We start from the raw sequence: 21,484 nt of genomic DNA on the forward strand, positions 1-21,484 counted from the left end.
TTTTTTTCTTTTATAATGACATACTTTCAGATTGACTGTGTCCCTTTAGTTATGATCAAGCCATTGCTACTTTCAGCTTCTGCTGTCTTCAAGACCTCTTGATGCTTGGTTTGCAAGCTTTAAGGAAAGTTTGAAATCTGATGGATTTCTGGGCTAAAAGGGTTTGGATCTTTCTTGAAGTGTGGCTCTTGGGAGGAAAACACCTTTGAAAACTCCACTTAGAATAGTCATGTTTTACTAAATTTCATTTTTAATTGTTAACTCCATTTTTAATTTAGGATGTTTGAAGAGGTTGGAAATCTACATTTATTAAATGGGAAAAATCAACAGTATAAACCATTACGTCTGCCTTGCATTCCTCAGAAATTAGTCCAATCTGTACAGACCTTTAGACTGTCTTCGCAAAGGACAGAAACAGGTGCAGTGTGTGTTTCTAATGATATTCTTTCTTTTATTTGTTTTGTGGGGGGCCAGAGGTGTGTGGAATTTGGTTAAAAAAGTAATGAAAATATAGAAACCATAGTAACTTATCTAATCAATAGTCTCTACTATGGCACTGAATTTGAACTTTCAATGGGAGTTGGACATCTTACTGCCCTTTGTGCTTTGAAAATCTCCCCCACCTCTGATTCTTGTCTCTTCTCTGCCATAAGGGACATGATAGTATTTTACTCATTTTAGGTAAATCCAGTACAAAGTATTGAAATATTAGAAATTTTGCATTGATAAAATTTTTCAAATACAAATAAAATATAATAACAGCATACATTAGTTTACAGTAAATCGCCTGGTACTTCTATACTGTGCAATACTTTTCCCTCAGATCCATATTAAATGCCAAGTTGATTAGTTTTATTCACAAGTTCAATTTAATTATGGCACACTGTTTAAATATAATACTGCTAACAATGTTAAGTAATGTTTATTGAATAATGCAGGTGGAGAAGAAAGAGACAATTCCATGGACCATTCAGGCATTGCTAGTATTTCCTTGAGCCAAATGGACAATGAAATACAGGTATGCAGTTCTCCACTTGAGGACATGATGCCACAGAATGTGTTTTATTTGTTTAAATTAAAAGCACTTAAATATTTCCAGGGATACTGTATCTTAAAACTAGATAACACAGGGATGTAGATGGCTCAGGATTTGGTAAAAGGGTAGAGAATCTTTCCCCCTAGGGTTGCTATTTCAAATCAAACTCCAGTCACTAGTGACTGAATGCTTTTAGTCTCTGATGGCCATTATGAAATGAGATTGGTCATCATACAATGCATTCCACCATTGCCCTCTTTTTCAAAATCCAGGTCTATGACTATGCCTTACGCACTCATACATGGTATCCAAGTCTTTTAAATGACATCAGAAGATTCACTTGGGCATGTTTAGCAAGATCTTGGCATCCTAAAACAGGGGCATGTTCCTGAATCACTGAAGAATCATCAGCTGGCTACCCCAATAAAAAGAAAAGGAGGACTTGTGGCACCTTAGAGACTAACCAATTTATTAGAGCATAAGCTTTCGTGAGCTACAGCTCACTTCCTCAGATGCATATCGTGGAAACTGCAGCAGGCTTTATATATACACAGAGAATATGAAACAATACCTATTCCCACCCCACTGTCCTGCTGGTAATAGCTTATCTAAAGTGATTTCCAGCACAAATCCAGGTTTTCTCACCCTCCACCCCCCCACACAAATTCACTCTCCTGCTGGTGATAGCCCATCCAAAGTGACAACTCTTTACACAATGTGCATGACAATCAAGCTGGGCTATTTCCTGCATAAATCCAGGTTCTCACATCCCCCCACCCCCATACACACAGAAACTCACTCTCCTGCTGGTAATAGCTCATCCAAACTGACCACTCTTCAAGTTAAAATCCAAGTTAAACCAGAACATCTGGGGGGGGGGGGGTAGGAAAAAACAAGAGGAAACAGGCTACCTTGCATAATGACTTAGCCACTCCAAGTCTCTATTTAAGCCTAAATTAATAGTATCCAATTTGCAAATGAATTCCAATTCAGCAGTTTCTCGCTGGAGTCTGGATTTGAAGTTTTTTTGTTTTAAGATAGCGACCTTCATGTCTGTGATCGCGTGACCAGAGAGATTGAAGTGTTCTCCGACTGGTTTATGAATGTTACAATTCTTGACATCTGATTTGTGTCCATTTATTCTTTTACGTAGAGACTGTCCAGTTTGACCAATGTACATGGCAGAGGGGCATTGCTGGCACATGATGGCATATATCACATTGGTGGATGTGCAGGTGAACGAGCCTCTGATAGTGTGGCTGATGTTATTAGGCCCTGTGATGGTGTCCCCTGAATAGATATGTGGGCACAGTTGGCAACGGGCTTTGTTGCAAGGATAAGTTCCTGGGTTAGTGGTTCTGTTGTGTGGTATGTGGTTGTTGGTGAGTATTTGCTTCAGGTTGCGGGGCTGTCTGTAGGCAAGGACTGGCCTGTCTCCCAAGATTTGTGAGAGTGTTGGGTCATCCTTTAGGATAGGTTGTAGATCCTTAATAATGCGTTGGAGGGGTTTTAGTTGGGGGCTGAAGGTGACGGCTAGTGGCGTTCTGTTATTTTCTTTGTTAGGCCTGTCCTGTAGTAGGTAACTTCTGGGAACTCTTCTGGCTCTATCAATCTGTTTCTTTACTTCTGCAGGTGGGTATTGTAGTTGTAAGAAAGCTTGACAGAGATCTTGTAGGTGTTTGTCTCTGTCTGAGGGGTTGGAGCAAATGCGGTTGTATCGCAGAGCTTGGCTGTAGACGATGGATCGTGTGGTGTGGTCAGGGTGAAAGCTGGAGGCATGCAGGTAGGAATAGCGGTCAGTAGGTTTCCGGTATAGGGTGGTGTTTATGTGACCATTGTTTATTAGCACTGTAGTGTCCAGGAAGTGGATCTCTTGTGTGGACTGGACCAGGCTGAGGTTGGTGGTGGGATGGAAATTGTTGAAATCATGGTGGAATTCCTCAAGGGCTTCTTTTCCATGGGTCCAGATGATGAAGATGTCATCAATATAGCGCAAGTAGAGTAGGGGCTTTAGGGGACGAGAGCTGAGGAAGCGTTGTTCTAAATCAGCCATAAAAATGTTGGCATACTGTGGGGCCATGCGGGTACCCATAGCAGTGCCGCTGATCTGAAGGTATACATTGTCCCCAAATGTGAAGTAGTTATGGGTAAGGACAAAGTCACAAAGTTCAGCCACCAGGTTAGCCGTGACATTATCGGGGATAGTGTTCTTGACGGCTTGTAGTCCATCTTTGTGTGGAATGTTGGTGTAGAGGGCTTCTACATCCATAGTGGCCAGGATGGTGTTATCAGGAAGATCACCGATGGATTGTAGTTTCCTCAGGAAGTCAGTGGTGTCTCGAAGGTAGCTGGGAGTGCTGGTAGCGTAGGGCCTGAGGAGGGAGTCTACATAGCCAGACAATCCTGCTGTCAGGGTGCCAATGCCTGAGATGATGGGGCGCCCAGGATTTCCAGGTTTATGGATCTTGGGTAGTAGATAGAATATCCCAGGTCGGGGTTCCAGGGGTGTGTCTGTGCGGATTTGATCTTGTGCTTTTTCAGGAAGTTTCTTGAGCAAATGCTGTAGTTGCTTTTGGTAACTCTCAGTGGGATCAGAGGGTAATGGCTTGTAGAAACTCGTGTTGGAGAGCTGCCGAGCAGCCTCTTGTTCATATTCCGACCTATTCATGACGACAACAGCACCTCCTTTGTCAGCCTTTTTGATTGTGATGTCAGAGTTGTTTCTGAGGCTGTGGATGGCATTGCGTTCCGCATGGCTGAGGTTATGGGGCAAGTGATGCTGCTTTTCCACAATTTCAGCCCGTGCACGTCGGCGGAAGCACTCTATGTAGAAGTCCAGTCTGCTGTTTCGACCTTCAGGAGGAGTCCACCTAGAATCCCTCTTTCTGTAGTGTTGGTAGGGAGACCTCTGTGGATTAGTATGCTGTTCAGAGGTATTTTGGAAATATTCCTTGAGTCGGAGACTTCAAATCCAGACTCCAGCGAGAAACTGCTGAATTGGAATTCATTTGCAAATTGGATACTATTAATTTAGGCTTAAATAGAGACTTGGAGTGGCTAAGTCATTATGCAAGGTAGCCTGTTTCCTCTTGTTTTTTCCTACCCCCCCCCCCCCCCAGATGTTCTGGTTTAACTTGGATTTTAACTTGAAGAGTGGTCAGTTTGGATGAGCTATTACCAGCAGGAGAGTGAGTTTCTGTGTGTATGGGGGTGGGGGGATGTGAGAACCTGGATTTATGCAGGAAATAGCCCAGCTTGATTGTCATGCACATTGTGTAAAGAGTTGTCACTTTGGATGGGCTATCACCAGCAGGAGAGTGAATTTGTGTGGGGGGGTGGAGGGTGAGAAAACCTGGATTTGTGCTGGAAATCACTTTAGATAAGCTATTACCAGCAGGACAGTGGGGTGGGAATAGGTATTGTTTCATATTCTCTGTGTATATATAAAGCCTGCTGCAGTTTCCACGATATGCATCTGAGGAAGTGAGCTGTAGCTCACGAAAGCTTATGCTCTAATAAATTGGTTAGTCTCTAAGGTGCCACAAGTCCTCCTTTTCTTTTTGCGAATACAGACTAACACGGCTGCTACTCTGATACCCCAATAAAGAATTTAATAAAGAACTGACGCCAAGACGCATTAGACTCTGTGGTTGACAGCTCAGTTTTGAAGATTAGACAGGGAAAATAAACCAGGGCCCTATATCTTAAAGGCTCAGACAGAGCCTCTCCATACACTGGAACAACCTGTACTTACATTTTGTCTCTCCCTCCCATGCCCAGAAAAACAGATTTTGTGGTATATTGAAATGTATTACAGCTTAAAGCACATCCAGTAACTTTTATTTTTTATGGGGGAGAGGGATAGCTCAGTGGTTTGAGCATTGGCCTGCTAAACCCAGGGTTGTGAGTTCAATCCTTGAGGGGGCCATTTAGGGATCTGGGCCAAAAATTGGGGATTGGTCCTGCTTTGAGCAGGGGTTTGGGCTAGATGACCTCCTGAGGTCCCTTCCAACCCTGATATTCTATGATTAAAATAAATAGCAATCAGTAAAATGTACCTAGCATTCATATTTATATTGTGAATACAGGCTTTTCATTTGGAAAGCTGCTTATTTTATGCTGCCCCCGAATGTCAAAGTGCTGCTGCAGAATTTAATATTAATAATACATAACTGCAACAGATATACGTTGAAGCAATTGTCAAAGGAAAAGGTAGACTTATGGGCAGCTAGGTGTGTGGTGAGGGTGGCCTTTTGCATTTTTAGAAGAGTGAAAGAGGAGTATCTTTCAGCACTAGAAAGGTGATGGGGGCTTTCTTTTCCCTACTGCTTGTGGCAGTTTTCTTACCTGCAGTTCTTCCTTCTAGGAGAAAGGAGTATTCCCTGTCTCTCTGTAGAGGGAGAGGTATACATGGCTCTTTTCCCTCCTCCTCTTATCAACCCCAGCATTCTCTATCCCTATAGGGGAGTGGGATTTTCTATTGGCTCCTTCTTTCAATTCAGTCCCAGAAAGCTCTCATATCACTGGAGTCCACTGTCTCATGGTATGTCTGCACTGCAAAAACAGGGTATGTTCTTAATTTAGGTTAAAGCAGCAATGAAGACATGGCAACTCGGCTTTTAACTTTGGTTAGCAGCTACAGTCAAAGCCTGTAGAGGAGCCTGGTATTAAACTGTTAACCTGAGTTAATAGCCAAGTTGCTGTGTTTTCACTGCTATTTTAACCTGAATTAGCTAAACTCTGGATAGCTAACCTGATTTAAAAAAGACATTCACACGTGCATGCATACACACACAATGATCCTAGTGTTTTGCGGTTTTTTTCAAGCCAGTTTATAATTCAGCCCTCAGATCCACCTACTTCCCGTCGTGTCATCCCTTCAAGGACCATGCAAAGTATTATTCCAATTATAGTATTGATTTCTGGATTTCATATATGCCTTTATAGAAGAGTGAAAACCACAAATGCTGAATAATGATTGTTTTTGTTTTCTGTCAGCAAAGGTTTACACTGAATCAGACTATATACAGTATTGTAGCATTATGAAATCAGTACAGATTTTTTTTATGTTCTATAAGTTTTCTCTTCATCAATTTTCTGTATTTAATGAGTTAAGTTCTATTCCCATTTCTCCAAACATTAAGATAATTGACGGAATAGCTGGAACAATACAGTTAAACTAGTTCTTTCCTGGGTACAGATTAGTTCCAGATACATACAATATTAATTAAGGCCCTGTTTATGCAGAGGCTTTAAGCATAAACATTATTATTAAGCATGTGAATAGTCCCTATTGACAAAGTTGAGCAAATGTAAATGTTTTTGCATGATTGGAGTCTAAGAGGTCTTGGCATAATTTAACACACCATAATAGAACAAAGGGGGCTAAGCAGAGAAAAAGTCCAGTTATTTAGTAGAAACACAGTATACTGATACTTAACATAGGGTGTACTTTGGATTCACTGTTCACTTTGAGTCTAGTGAATCAGTTTTGAAAATGTCTCATAGCTAAAATATTTCAGATAGTGAATCTAGAGATACGCTGAACCACAAGGCTATCTAACCCATGAGTAAATTAGGTCTATTTTGGCCCCACAGCATTTAGCATCCACTAAACTACCTGGTTCCAGAATTATGAAATATTTTCTGGAAGATTTTAATGATCAGAATATGTAAAAGTCATACATCAGTTGCAGGATAATGCTTCACAGGGCAAAAGATGTAGAGAAACAGGAAACACACAAACTTAGCCATATTTTGCCATCTGTTACACCTGTACAACCTCACTGGTTTAAAAAGTGTTGCCCAGGAGTACCTGATCTTAGAATTTAGCCTATTAACTGTATTCTCTAAAATCCCAAACAGGGTGAGATAAGTTAATGAGTGTCCTCTTTTTGGTGCTCAGTTCATTTTGGTATGTGCTTTGCAAATAAAAAAAGCCTTTAAGCACCTTATAAAGTACAGTGTTTCTGCTACGTAGGCATTCCATTAAGGCACAGACATGTGCTACACACAGCGTGTAGGACCACCCCAGGGGGAACTCTGCTGGGCGGTATTAGTTCTGCTTTCTGGAACTCCCCAACACACAGGAACTGCAGGCTCACTGTATCTCAGCTTAGGAGTGTGCACACATCGGCCTTTAGAGATGGAGGCAGGCTATGGCCCCACTCTCTGCATGGCTGTGAAGGAATAACTACCAAGAATGATTTGGGTTTGCTAATAGACAAATCAAATGTGGGCATGAAACATGAAGTTGCCACAAAGACGCCAATGAGGTTTTAAGAGGGAAATTATAGTATTACTTTAGGAACCAGGAAATATTCCCCTCCGTACAACATTGTTGAGGTCATATTGGCAAAAGGACATCATTTGGGAATCCATACTGTAGAAAAAATGCTCATCTGGAGGTAATCCAAAGAAAAGCAGCAAAACAACAAGGTTTGCATGTTATGACCTATAAATAGAGGTTAAGAGGACAGAATTTGCACAGCCTAAGGAAAAGTCAAAATATCATTGCTGAAGTAACAATTTTGTAAATGCCTTCATTTGAAATATTTCCTGTGTTCTAGAAATTTAATGAGACTGCAGGGTCTAACAATCCCAAAATTGCCAAAGTTCCATCCATAGCAAGCTTGCAAAACCAAATGCAGTTCAGGTAACTTTTTTTAGTAAACTTGTTTTCATTGCTGAAATTATAGATGAAGATGAATTGCATGGAAATAATCCACATTCAGACAAACAGCAGCATTATTTCTGTTTTCTTAGGTTGCTAGTTCCTCAGAAGCAAACAACTTGCAAGCAATGGTTTGAAAATGAAGCTACAGTAATAGGTAAGGGGCTATTTGAGATTTTTGGATGGAAGGTGCTATCAAAATGCAAGCTCCTCTATACCCGGATAAAACATATGACATAAAAAAGATGAGAGGCCAAATTTTCATCCTGGAATAAATTGGGCCTCCATTTTTGCACCTGCAATTTGGTTACTTAGGCAATTTAGGTTTGTAGATGCAGTGAGGTTCTGAGACATCCAAGTGACTTAGAAATTATAGACACAAATTGGCTGCATAAAAATGGAAGCCAGTGTCTGAAACAGTGGTCAGAAAGGTGTAAAAAAATGGCAAGTAAAGGGCTGTAACAAATTAAGTGATTTTGCTGTCAAGAATGGTCGAAGTAAGATCTGATAAATAACTTATAAATAGAAGGGAAACAAACACTAAATAAGAGAATAAAAGACATAGGAGGGCAAAGAAGAATTGGGAGAATAGGCACAGTAACTGTAGTTTTTTTTGGTAAATTGTAAGGGAATAGGAATTTATTTGTGGGATACATGCTGAACAGGTACAAAATTAGAACAGAAATAAGAGAAGATAACCAATAATTTTAAAATCACAAGTCTGAGTTTTGGTTTCAATTGTATTTCCATGGTATTGTCAGGTTAAATCCTTGTCAGAAATTGTAGTGCAGTTTGTATATGTGAAGATCCTACCTATACCTCCCAGTACTGCAATGTGGGATCAGGATCCACAATATGTGGGACACTGCAAGTTTCACATTGTAAATCCTAAAATTTAGGACAAAAAGTCTGATAACATTTCCCATTTCCCTCTGTATCTTTTATCTTTCCCATCTTGTTTTTTCCCTATCGCTAGAGATTCCTCTGTCACTCCTTGTATGGGGATGCTTCCACATCAGCAGATCTGCTTCTATTCTTGTGTCTGCTACTAACATTCTCAGAGAGTAGTAGCATCAGTCAGGAGGAACAGAGAAAACCAGGCATTATGATAGCAGCCTAAGCAGTGCTTCCATAATATTGGAACAAGTGGCAGAATGATGGAAAACTACTTGGAAAATGGCCACAAAGTGGGATTCCATTAAGATTACAGGTTTCAGAGTAACAGCCGTGTTAGTCTGCATTCGCAAAAAGAAAAGGAGTACTTGTGGCACCTTAGAGACTAACCAATTTATTTGAGCATGAGCTTTCGTGAGCTACAGCTCACTTCATCGGATGCATGCCATGGAAACTGTAGCAGACTTTATATATACACAGAGAATATGAAAAAATACCTTCATATTCTCTGTGTATATATAAAGTCTGCTACAGTTTCCACGGCATGCATCCGATGAAGTGAGCTGTAGCTCACGAAAGCTCATGCTCAAATAAATTGGTTAGTCTCTAAGGTGCCACAAGTACTCCTTTTCATTAAGATTACAGGACACTTGAAAAGCATTGTCATGGAATTTGAATTGGTTTGATCATCATCAAATGCTTTGCAGAATCAGTAAGATGAATATACAAATTCAGCAGCTTCAATACAAATGTTACCCAAACTAGTGTAAATGGTGGAATCTCTGTAACTTGAAGTCTTTGGCTATGTCTACACTACAAAGCTTACAGTGGCACAGTGTACGGCTCCAGATGCGCTGCTGTAAGATCTCCTGTGTAGCTGCTCTATGCCGACAGGAGAGAGCTCTCCTGTTGGTATGATTAAACCACTGCCAATGAGTGGCAGTGGCTATGTCGATGGAAGAGCATTTCCTGCCAACATAGCGCTGTCCATACTGATGCTTTTGTCAGTGAAACTTATGTCAGTTAGGGATGTGTTTTTTTTCACGCTCCTTACCAACAAAAGTTTTACTGACAAAAGTGCTAGAGTAGACATACCCTTTCAATCATGATTCAGTAACTCAGCCAGGTCTATTCTAGGAGTGGGTGGGTGAGGTTCTGTGGCCTACAATATGTAGATCATGGTGGTCCCTTCTGACCTTAAAGTCTGCGAGTCTATGAATAGCAATGTAAAGTTAGTAAACATTTTCAAGTACCCTTTTCCCATATCAGGTTTCTCATTTTAGCTACAAGAACTATCTTTTTTAAAATAAATGCTATTTGTTATTTGTGATACAAACAATGCCAACTTCTTTGTATAGGAAACAAAGATGCTGAATGTGCAGATAAGGGAGCAGCAAGTAAGTCAAAAGATTCTGCGTATATATCTCAAGTAAGTTAAACATTTTTCTTGTTTAACTAGTTATTTTTTTTAGAATAATGAGATTACTCTGCCTGAAATGAGACTACTGGCAAGAACAAGGAGAGCAGGATTTAGTCCTTGGTTTTTACAGCCTTCAATACAATCATTTATCTGCACATTAAAGACTTTTTTTTCAATTTTAAAATGATATGTTCCTCCAATATCCAAGTCACCCCTAAAGATAGCTTAAGTTCACTACATATCCTCCAAGATGTGACAATTTTTGAATTAACATACTCATGATACTTGTAAAAAGTAGAGCTTTCTGTCAGGGCAAGAAAGTTTTTGGATAGTGGTCAGATCGCTATGAAATACCATGCATTCTTTCGGCACAGTCAGCTTGTTCGTGACTCTAGGACCTCAATGAAATGACTTACTTCTATAGTTTTGTCAGGGAGGAGAAAACGTGGTTACTATAATATATGAGTGTCCCTGAGATTCTGTTTTGTGGCTGATTGAACAAAGGAGTTGTTGCTGTAGCAAGCAAGCTTTAGTGTCTTCTTTTGTTTTGGATTATTAAAGATTAGTCCTCCTGGAGGGAATTTTTACTGAAAGCCATATCAGCTGGTAGTGAAAATTGTGCGTTTTATATCTATAAGAGCTCTGAACCTTTCTGTTATAAAATTTTTCTTCAGGAGGCTATGGGCTTTTTGTTGCACAATGAATTTCAGGTGGCTGAATAAAGAACTTTTATTAAGAAACCAGGGACTTCTTTGGTTGGTTGGTTGGTTGTTTGTTAGAAACAACAAGTGGGCCAACATTAACTTGTGAAATTTTCTGGTACATGTTTGTGGATTTTGGTATTAATTAAAGTCACTAAATAATTAGAGTGTTACCTAATATGAACCTATTTTGATTTATTACTGTATTTGTATTATGGTAGAGATGTGCTACATTCAGATTGCCATTGCACTAATAGTTTGGGAATTAATTGTATACAGAGCCTGGTTCAAATAAGGTGGTAGAATGAGGTACAAATTATATTTCCATATAACAGTTGATTTCTCTGCGCAATACAGGAAATTTACCTGGTGTAAGGACAGATGGTGATACTTCCTTGTTCCTTTTGCTGCATGAAGGCCATTTATTTTCTACAGAGGGTAGATGTTGAGAGGATGCACTGATTCATCACATACCTCAATCATTCTGCCTATATGCCCCTTCCTCAGCCAGCACTAGCCAATTTTGGGGCTATACTGACTCCTATAGTCCCGCAGCTGAGTGGTGCTTGTGGCAGCTTTCAGCCACTTCAACCTCTTCCCAGAAACTTTCTATCTTGGGACCCCTGTATCTACACTGGCAGAAGCTCAGAAGCTGTCCTATAAAATAAGATATTCAACATTTTTGTCCTTTCTACTTCATTATGTACAGACACATCACAGTGGCACCTAGAAGCCAGTGCTTAATTTGTGCCAGAGCTTGCCAGGGCTGAGCCCTGGCACCTCTAGGTGTGGCAGATCATAGCCTGGTGCCTCTGGGCTTGCCACATCAGTTATGAGAGTAAAAAAATTGCTTGAGCCCCAGCACCTATTTGCTTGAGCCCTGGCTGGCACCTCTTTCATTACAAATTAAGCACTGCTAAAGGCCCCAGCTGAGATCAGGCCCCATTTTCCAGCCATGCCAGAAGAAAGACAGGAGGCAATGCATGTGGTTTAATTAGGTTGCAGCTTTATTCATTTAAAACATCTGGGCGCATTTGACAGTAAATTGTACAGTGCAGGTCATCATCATTTTCTTAATCATTGGCACATAATCCCCAACCTGGTACCCTGCCCACCCCTTGTCTGAGGCAAGAAAGGAGCTAAAAAAGAGGTGGGACATCTTCCCACTGTACCAGACATAAGAGCCCCAACCCGCGCTTACTCAGATCTCTTTACGGAGAATTCCCTTCAGATCCTCTTCTAGTCCCTTTTGTCCAATAACCATATTCTTTCCATAATGAGTACATGCCTTGGACCTCCACCATGAGTTTTACTTACTGAGATGAGACATTATAACTTATCCCCTCAACCCCAGCCCACCAGGTCCCAGAACCGCTGTGGGGAAGGCAAAAAAACGCATTTCGCCTCCTCCAATCACGAGGTGAGGGAAAAATTTCTTCCCCACCTCCAGAAAAAAAGGGTATCTAGCATAAGCACACAGCAGGTCCTGATGAAACATGGTCCCTAGGCAGATTTTATGGGTGGGTGCTACCAGCCCAATTCAGGTAAAAGAGAGCGTCTCCAGGGCTGCATTGGGTATAAATACCACCCTCATATACTCCTCCAGTCAGCAGATCTCCTGCCTGGTCCAGTCCTTTCCTGCTTGTCCCTGCTCTGTACAAGTAAACTTTCCTCCCTTTCTCCATCTTTGCTACTAGTTAGGTGGGGGACCCTAATGGGACAACAACCCTTTTATTTGAGACAGCTGGACAGGGACACACCACATCAAACTGAGATGAGCACATTGTGCTAGGCGCTATACAAACACATAGTAAGAGACAGGTCCTGCCCTAAAGAGCTTGTAGTTTAAATACACAAGATACACCAAGGAAGTGAAATGACTTGTTTGAAGTCACACAGCAAGTCAGTGGCTAATCTAGATCTCCGGATTCCCAGTCCGTTGCTCTGTCCTCTAGCCCATATTGTATCCCCTGACTCCCTACAGTACCTTAACTATGCGGAGTTTGTGGCAGCTTTCTGCTATATGTAAAATCTCTCTTTCACACACATTAAATATAGCTTTATAAAATTGGTGCACATCAGCTTTTCGTCAAAGTGAATTACAATTTTTAAATATATATATTTTTAGAATTGCAAATAAACTGGAGTGAAACCCTAACCCTTCCCTGTTCCCACAAAGCTAGAGCAAATAGACTCTGTGCAGCCCATGTGAGTGAGAGTATGGGGCAGCTTCACAGACCCTGCACAGCTTCTCTATCATTGATTTCAATAGGAGCAGGATCCAGGACCGCTTTCTCTTGGCCTCATTTGATGCATATCCCTTTGTGGTGTGCTGTGTACAAGTGGTCACTTCTGCCATGTACAGAGGTTACAGAGCCCCATGCACCCCCATGCAGGGGAACAGCCATGTGCATGGGCAAATTTCACCCACTCAGAATAATTAATAATTAAGACATCTTCTACCAGATTAAACTAAAGTGCTAAATCCTCAGTTGTAATGGACAAAGTTGCTATAGTGAAAAGCAGCCACAGCCTCCATGGCACTAGATATGCTCTAGATCAAATAGGAATTATTTATGGAAGTTATATTGTCTGTGTAATGCAGGTCAGACTTGGTCCCTTCTGGCATTAGAACCTATGAATTTCACTGGGCTCTCTGGGAAGAGCCAGCACAATCTAGAAGAGCAAATAATGCTGCCTGTGAAGGAGGTATGGCCAGGTGGTGAAAGGATGTGCTGATTCAGTGTTTTGTACACAGATCTAAAAAACAAAAGAATTTGGTTGCTAAACACCAGGACTGCTTATTTCACTGAAACCACCACAGCCAGATAAAGGAGTATCCCATAGTCAAATATATATGTACTAACAACCATCCCCCAACCAAGTAATGATCATCCACAGGTTTCTGAATCCTTAAATTGCACAATCTAGACAAAGGTGGGGAAAACTGAACTTTAACTGTGTTAAACTACCAAGATTGCACTTTGCAACTTGTCATGGTAAAGCTCATTGAGTTTTCAGATAAATGCAATTTTTGCCTGAGTAAGGACTGTAGGATTTGGTTAATTAAGGACAGGCAGCAAAGGCCTCGATTCGTGGGAAAAGAGTTACATAGTAGAGGTCAGTTTAAGGATTCCAGGATTTGGCTTATTTAGTTAAATCAGGTTACTGAAACCCGGAGTGTGTTTGTACCTTTTTATTTCATAACTAATGTCCCATACAGTTATCACAGTAGAATTTTTGTAGTTGTTCCACTTGACTCTGTCTTCCAAATATAGGATTCCATTTATTGAGGTTCATAGATTCCAAGGACAGAAGGGACCAAGTCTGATCTCCAGTATAACTCAGGTCATAGAACTTCCCCAAAATAATTCCTTTTGACTAGACACTGCATTTTAAAAAGAAAATTCCAGTCTTGATTTAAAATTTGCCAGAGATTTAGATTCCACCATGACTATTGGTAAATTGCTCCAATGCTTAGTTACCCTCTCTGTTAAAAGTTTACACCTTATTTTCAGTCTCAATTTGTCTAGTGTCAACTTTCACCCATCAGAACTATGTTTTAAGTTCTAATAAAAGCTCTCATTTTGAGTGCTGCTTGTAGAGAAGGATCTCCTTTACAAAAATATCACCTGTGTCCTGGTGGAGATTTCCTGTTCAGAGTTCAAGTGTCCATTCTCATCTAACCTTTCCTTTGGGAAGAGAGAATCTCGGTGAACTGAAGTATGTTCTCATGGTGATGTCCCCTAATTCCACTAGAGAGTACTGAAAGGTTATCCCTTTCCACTGCTATTAAAAGCATTAAATCTAAATAGTTCCACTGTGAGAAATATAGTGATCTGTTGGAGATGGGTAAGGTTGAGGTGGCTCTTCCATTCTAAATCCCTATTTTCAGTCTTTTTATAAGTTTTCCCAGTTTCTTTTTGTGCTGCAATTTTTAATGTATGGTCTCAATCCAGCTGTGATTTTTTGTAAACCACATAGGTTAATATGCAAAGGTAACTATAGTGTGCATATGTAGTGGTGTTGGTCCCAGGATATTAAAGATACAAGGTGTGTGAGGTAATATCTTTTATTGGACCAACTTCTGTTGGTGACAGTGACAAGCTTTCGAGCCCTGTGTAAACTTGAAAGCTTGTCTCTCTCATCAACAGAAAGTGGTCCAATAAAAAATAAAATATATTAAAATTTTAGCAGTTTATTAAAGTCTTCCCTTATTTTTTATGAAATATTAAATTTTTACCTAAACAAAGGAGACAAAAATACAGTCAATATATTTATTGATAAAAGGACTATTGACATTTTGTAAAAGATGAAAATGCCATAAGCTTGTTTTTTATTATGTGACATTTCTTTTTAACAGAATGTACACACAGAGTGTTTTATTAAGTCAAGTGAGGATAATCCTGAAGCAACAGAAGGAAGTAGTGAACATTTTCTGCAAACCCCTGAAATGCCTTTATTTATAAGAACACCAAAATCTAATGGGAAGAAAGCCCAGTTCCCTAAAACTCCTCCTTTTGAATTGTAAGGTTTTAATTTTATTGATCTTTCATGAATCATGTGATGTTGATATGCATTTTATAAATATTTTGATTAATTTTTCTATGCAAAAACACACTTTTTTTCCTGCAAGACAGTGCTGAACAATGTTCGGGTTTTATTTAAATTATTATGATAGCAAATAGAATTTTGTTTTGGAGGGACGTTCATACTGAAGCAGACTTGAAAGAGAACATTTATACATTCAACAGTGTACTGGGCACTTATTCTTTGTTTTTCTTTTGCTTTATTTGGGGCATTGATGCCTAAATAAGGGCCTTTTCCCCCTTGATTTAAAATTTGCCAGAGATTTAGATTCCACCATGACTATTGGTAATCTAAAATGCTTCTTACTCTCTTTGATACTGAAGTGAAATCATAATCCTGCATTTATGATCTCACACTCTATTGCCATTGGGAAAACATAAATCTGATATTATTTCTTAACTACAGAATCTGCAGGAGAAAAAGATCTGCCTGTTTATGTAGCCAGAAATGGCACTGGCTTCTTTTGCTGCCATGTTAGATTTGAAATTCATGTCTAACTAGCTCTCCAGCACACTAAATCTTTTTCAGCATTATTGCTTTCCAAATAACTCTCTTGTTGAGGATTTGTGTATATGAGATTGTATTTGATTGCTTATTTTTTTGTTTTTTACTTCCAATTTCTTGCCACATATTTGTAACAAGTTTAAATGTTTCCCCGGTATGAAAGTCCTTCTGTTAAGGGATATTTTTACAGTATATTATTGATTTTAGTATTACAGCATTTATCTGTAAATAAGAACCAATGTTTGATCTTTTGCTCTGACTGGCTACAATGAGCTCACTCTGCTTCTCCTGGTGGAGAAAAGCTCCATAGACAGGGGTTATTTATGACTGTGGGAAACATTCAAAGGCTGAACGTTTTTTTTTAATCTAGTGAAAAAGTTGCTAGACTGTGTGTTTTTTCTTTCTTAAACTCTTTGCTTGGGGCATCCGTTCAGGGGGAGAAACATGTGACATGCTTAGAGTTGCCCTGTCTCAAAAAAGATATATTGCAATTTGAAAAGGTTCAGAAAAGGGCAACAAAAATGATTAAGGACATGAAACGGTTTCCACATGAGGAGAGGTTAATAACACCGGGACTTTTCAGCTTAGAAAAGATACGACTAAGGGGGATATGATGGAGGTCTATAAAATCATGACTGGTGTGGAGAAAGTAGATAAGGAAGTGTTGTTTACTCCTTCTCATAACACAAGAACTAGGGGTCACCAAATGAAATTAATAGGCACCAGGCTTAAAACAAACAAAAGGAAGTATTTCTTCACACAGTGCAGTCAATCTGTGGAACTCTTTGCCAGAGGATGCTGTGAAGGCCAAGACTATAACAGGATTCAAAAAAGAACTAGATAAATTCATGGAGGATAGGTCCATCAATGGGTCCAGGTTCAGGAATGATGTCCCTAGCTTCTGTTTGTCAGAAGCTGGGAATGGGTGACAGGGAATGGATCACTTGATGATTACCTGTTCTGTTCATTCCCTTGGGGGGACCTGGCATTGGCCACTGTCAGAAGACAGGATACTGGGCTAGGTGGACCTTTGGTCTGACCCAGTATGGCTGTTCTTATGTTCTTATGAGTAATACTGTTACCTGCTTTGTGCTACAGGAAGCAATTGTTGGTGTAAGGGCCAGGAATTAATGCCTGGTTCTGATTTCACATAGGTGTAAATCAGGAGTAACTCTGTTAAGGTCAATGAAGTTACACCAATGTAAAACCATTGTGAGATCAGAATCAAACCCAGTGTACCTAGGGTCTTCTATTAAATCATAGGGAGACTCTGTTTTATAACTCTCAAGATAAAATGCTTTCTTAAAATGTTTCTTCCTTTCTTTCATTACAGGAGTCATAATTTAGGTTGTGAAGGACCAGCCCCCAAATCACCTGCTTTTTCTTTTCTTATGCCCTGTACCCAGAAGTCACCTGGCTTTAATTTATTTGACTCATCTATATTTGGAGCAGAAAATTTATCAGACCAGGTAATATTGAATCTTAAAGATATGATCTGTTGATTTTCTCAAAGTGAAGTATTCTTAGAAAACTTCATTGATTGCGTAAAAGGTTTCCAGCATCCTTTGTGTTCACTTACGTTGTCACTTGTTTACTAGCTTGTTTACTTTTATAAAATATAACCTTTGGCACTGCTTTTCTACTGCTAATTCCAGTACGAGAATTTCAGCTCAGGTATGAATTTTTTCTCGCTGGGGCTGGCCCTTGTGCATTTGGTACAATGGAAGGCAACAGGGCTCAGATTCTCAAAGGTATTTAGGTGCCTAATTCTGATGGAAATGAGGCACTTAAATACCTTTGAGAATCTTGGCCAAGGACCCTTCTGCAACTTTTGGCTCCTGAACAGGGAAAAGAGGAGATGGTTCCACTACTCTTCCCTTCCTTCAGCCTTCACTGTTGTGTCCCCCTCTTCCGTGCATAGCTCCAGTGCCAGCCTCTGCTTAGGTTTCCTAAGAGGCAGCAGAAGGAAATTGCTTTGATTCTTATCAACTTGAAAAACAGCAGTGAAAACTGACAGGACTTTGCAGGTACAAGCAAACAATGCATTAGTAACACTCAGTTCCAGTTTAGAAGGTTTACTTTGCAACCATATATTAGGGTTTTGGTTTTTTTAAAATTATTTTAAAGAAAGCTTAGTTTCTGCAGAAGGTGATATCATTTCCATGGGAAAGTTTCCTACTCATGCAGAGCAAATGGATTTTTCAAGCCCTGAATATGAATATGATGTCATCCCAAGTTATCTTTTGGTTGAGTTTCTGTTGTGTAGGCCCACTGCCATGTGTAAGCCTGGTTGATCTGGCTGGGGCAAAAAGGACATGGCTAGAACTCCATGGAGTACTTAGGCACTGGGAGCTGAACCAGCCCCCTGCTGCTCCCCAGGATGGAGAGTCGCAAATGTAGCATTGAGCCACTTTTACCTTCCTGTTCCCCATCTTCACACCTCAGCTGCATAGAGCATCTGAGGATTGATCCCCTCATGTTGTCTGGTCTATAGAACTTTTCAGAAGCCATATGGAAAGATTAGTAATTAATCGGAACATCTTTATAAGATGGCTTACAAGAGTAGTGAGTGCTTGTAGTGAGGGCTTACAAGAGTAGTGAGTGCTTGTGCTCGAACTTCATTTAACAGAAGAATTATAGAATTGTAGAACTGGAAGGGACCTTGAGACCATCTAGTCCAACCTCTGCACTCATGGCATGGAGATCAACAACTTTTTACTGCAGTAGCTCTTTGCAATGTAGGATATAGCTTCATACACCAAAGAGTAGTCATATAAAGGCTATCCAATAGGGTGACTTTAGATGCCATCTTTCTGAGAGTTATTGATTACTTTTTGGAATTAAAGATGGAATAATAATGACAATATTAGCCCTTTGCAGGCATATGCTGCCGGAATTAGAAGCTGGTCAAAAGTTGATTTTGGGACTGTAGTTTTACTGGTTACCACTGCAGTCGTTGAATCATCTGTAATCTTTAAATATTGACTGAAGAGGTAAAACACACTATTTTAATGTCTTTAAATGTAACAATTTAGCTAAATTAAAAACTTTAATCATTATGAAATTATGTAAAATTAATCAATACTACATCAGTATTATAGTTTATATTGTAGTTTTCTCATCTGCTAAACATAATGGCTTCTATGTTTCAGACTGATGAAAGTTATTCTGCAGGAAATATAAACCCTATTTCCCCACACAAAGATATTGGTAAGCTTTGAAAGTGAAAAGTAGTTTTATATTTCATATTCATGTAATTGATAATTTAACTACATGTGGCTCTGTTCAAAAAGAGATCCCTGATGAATAGAAATGTTGTTCAATAATGATGCAATAGTAAAACTGTGACCCTGTAATTAGTGGCCCATTGTATATATGTGTATTTGAAACAGCACAAAATATGTCCCTGAATATTACATCAGAGCCACAAAAACTGGACAACATTTACATGAAGGAGGAGGCAAGAAGAAGTGGGAGGAGAGAGGGAGGCAGTGGAGGGGCAGGGGGAAGTCTGGCATTAGATGTACTTGGAACAATCCATGAGAGAGAACACCAAGGTGAAAGGAGCAATTCTGAGAGCTTTGTCACTCATTAAAAAACCTCATTTCTGTCCTATTAAATGTTAAACAGCCATAGCACAGCTAATGCCTATGGGTTACCCCAAGGCTTCCACTTAATTGTAAGTGCACGTTGGTTCTGTTAATAACATTTTGGGTTATCAATGTAAGAAGGAGAAGTTGTGTATCTTTGGGCATCTCTAAAGTACAAGTAATGTTTCCATCTTGTTAGTGAAATGCTTGGACCTGACTCTGCTTTCACTTCCTTCTGTTTAAATCAATGTAAAATTGAAGTGAATGAGAGGAAAATCAGCCCCTCTGGGCCAGGTCCTCAACTGGTGTAAATCAGCATTGCTCCAGTGAAATCAAGGGTGCTATTCTGATTTGTACCCTCTTGTTAACATCCTGCCCTCACTGAAGTCAATGGAAGCTTTGTGCCAGGATTTCACCCTCTGTCTCTCTATAACCTCATAGTTGGGAATTATACTCTCATCTCATTTGGAGCACTAGAACTTCAAAGGCCAGTCATTATCTGTTAGAATATAGCGAAGCAAGTATATATAATTATATACATATGTGTGATACAAGCTCATCTTTATCACATTTCTGTATGTGCAGGGGTCCCCTTCACCAGTCCTCAGCAATCCCTCTTGCTAGTGACAGGTGCGTCAGACTTGGGCTGGGGAGCACATTTGGGAGACCTCAGAATACAAGGCCTCTGGTCTCAGGCGGATCTCGCGCTACACATCAATGTCAGAGAGCTAAGAGAAGTGCACCTGACATGCCACACTTTCAGAGCCCACCTAGCAGGGAGATGTATATCAGTCATGACAGACAACACCACAGTGGTGTTTTATATCAACAAACAGGGGGGGTGCATGCTCCTCTCCCCTCTTCCAGGAAGCCCTCATTCTGTGGGACTTCTGTATAGAGGACTCCATATACCTGCAAGCATCGTACCTCCCTTGATTCCAGAACAAGTTGGCGGACCATCTGAGCAGGTTGTTCCACGGCCACAAGTGGTCCCTTCACCCGGACGTAGTGAACTCAATCTTAGAATATCATAGAATCATAGAATAGTGGGGCTTTTCATTTTGTGACCACTTTGTAAGAAAAGAGATCGTTTTACAGAACACCTCCCCTCTCAACACCCAATCCCTCTAAAGCTTGTCTCAAAATATTTCATTCTGTGGACCATCAGGAAGAGCTCTATAGAACGCCATGAAAGACTCTAATCAATTAGATGCAACTGTCTTGCTAGCCTTCATTGAATACAGTGTCTCGGTAATGGGAGCTCCATTTCTAATGCATGAATAAACATGCCATTGTATGCTGATATTCAACAGGATGTTAAAATACAGTACATTATTTCAGAAATACAGTCAATTGCAGTTGTCTTAAAATAAGATTTCATCTAATTTAACAGATTAATTAAAATATGTATTCCCTCTAGGAAGCTTATTTGGGAAATCGGAAAATGAAGATGTATTTACATTTTCCTTTCCATCAGAGTCGTCTTCTCATGCATATGGGGAAGGAAAAGATGACTTCAGCTTTCCATTTGCATTTGGACAGGATCAGAGATCATCACATTCTTCCTCTCTGAAAGGTTTTCACTCTTCATCACAAAATACAAAGCCATTTACACTCTTTTGAATAGATTTCTTGACTTTCTTTTGAATATTTTTGCTGCTTAGCCTTGACCCTTGTTTTCAGCAACTTAAGAAAAATTCATAACATTTCACTTCTCTGTCATTTAATGTAAGGTGACATTACTGTACTTGCATCAAGAGCATTTAAATATTCTCCACTGATCATACATGCTCTTAGATGTTTTTATTTTTTTTATCACTTTAATGATTTAATGTATTGTTTGCATGAAACCTTTTGATAAGCTCTCCTTTAACCTGCACACGTTAACATAAACAGAAAAAATATCAATGGCAATAGCATATTCCGTTTATTCAGTACCTCTTACTGAATATTAAACCTCCGTGTTGAATACATTAAATGTATGATATCAAAAAATGGAGGCTGGTTTTGGTGTCAGTAATAGCAACAGAACACTTGTTGTCAGTGGTATAAATACTGTTTTGTATGGTTTTAGTT

At 39.7% G+C, this 21,484-nt stretch overlaps 1 protein-coding gene across 1 annotated transcript in view; it reads left to right on the forward strand.

Moving 5' to 3' along the window:
• LOC311521494 (protein SIX6OS1) overlaps nucleotides 1–21,031 on the forward strand; it is a gene marked incomplete at both ends in the record, with an annotated part of 74,216 nt that extends 53,185 nt beyond the window's left edge. Inside the window, 9 exons of the mRNA XM_084629821.1 lie at nucleotides 279–418; nucleotides 939–1,018; nucleotides 7,606–7,691; nucleotides 7,802–7,866; nucleotides 9,962–10,032; nucleotides 15,088–15,251; nucleotides 17,152–17,287; nucleotides 18,971–19,028; nucleotides 20,829–21,031. Coding sequence (XP_084485947.1) covers nucleotides 279–418; nucleotides 939–1,018; nucleotides 7,606–7,691; nucleotides 7,802–7,866; nucleotides 9,962–10,032; nucleotides 15,088–15,251; nucleotides 17,152–17,287; nucleotides 18,971–19,028; nucleotides 20,829–21,031 — 1,003 coding nt within the window. The remainder of the gene's footprint in view (nucleotides 1–278; nucleotides 419–938; nucleotides 1,019–7,605; nucleotides 7,692–7,801; nucleotides 7,867–9,961; nucleotides 10,033–15,087; nucleotides 15,252–17,151; nucleotides 17,288–18,970; nucleotides 19,029–20,828) is intronic.
• Nucleotides 21,032–21,484: the final 453 nt, after the last annotated feature.

The sequence above is a fragment of the Lepidochelys olivacea genome (genome assembly GCF_965140295.1).
Source record: "Lepidochelys olivacea isolate rLepOli2 genome assembly, chromosome: 6".
In the NCBI taxonomy this organism is placed as follows: domain Eukaryota; kingdom Metazoa; phylum Chordata; order Testudines; family Cheloniidae; genus Lepidochelys; species Lepidochelys olivacea.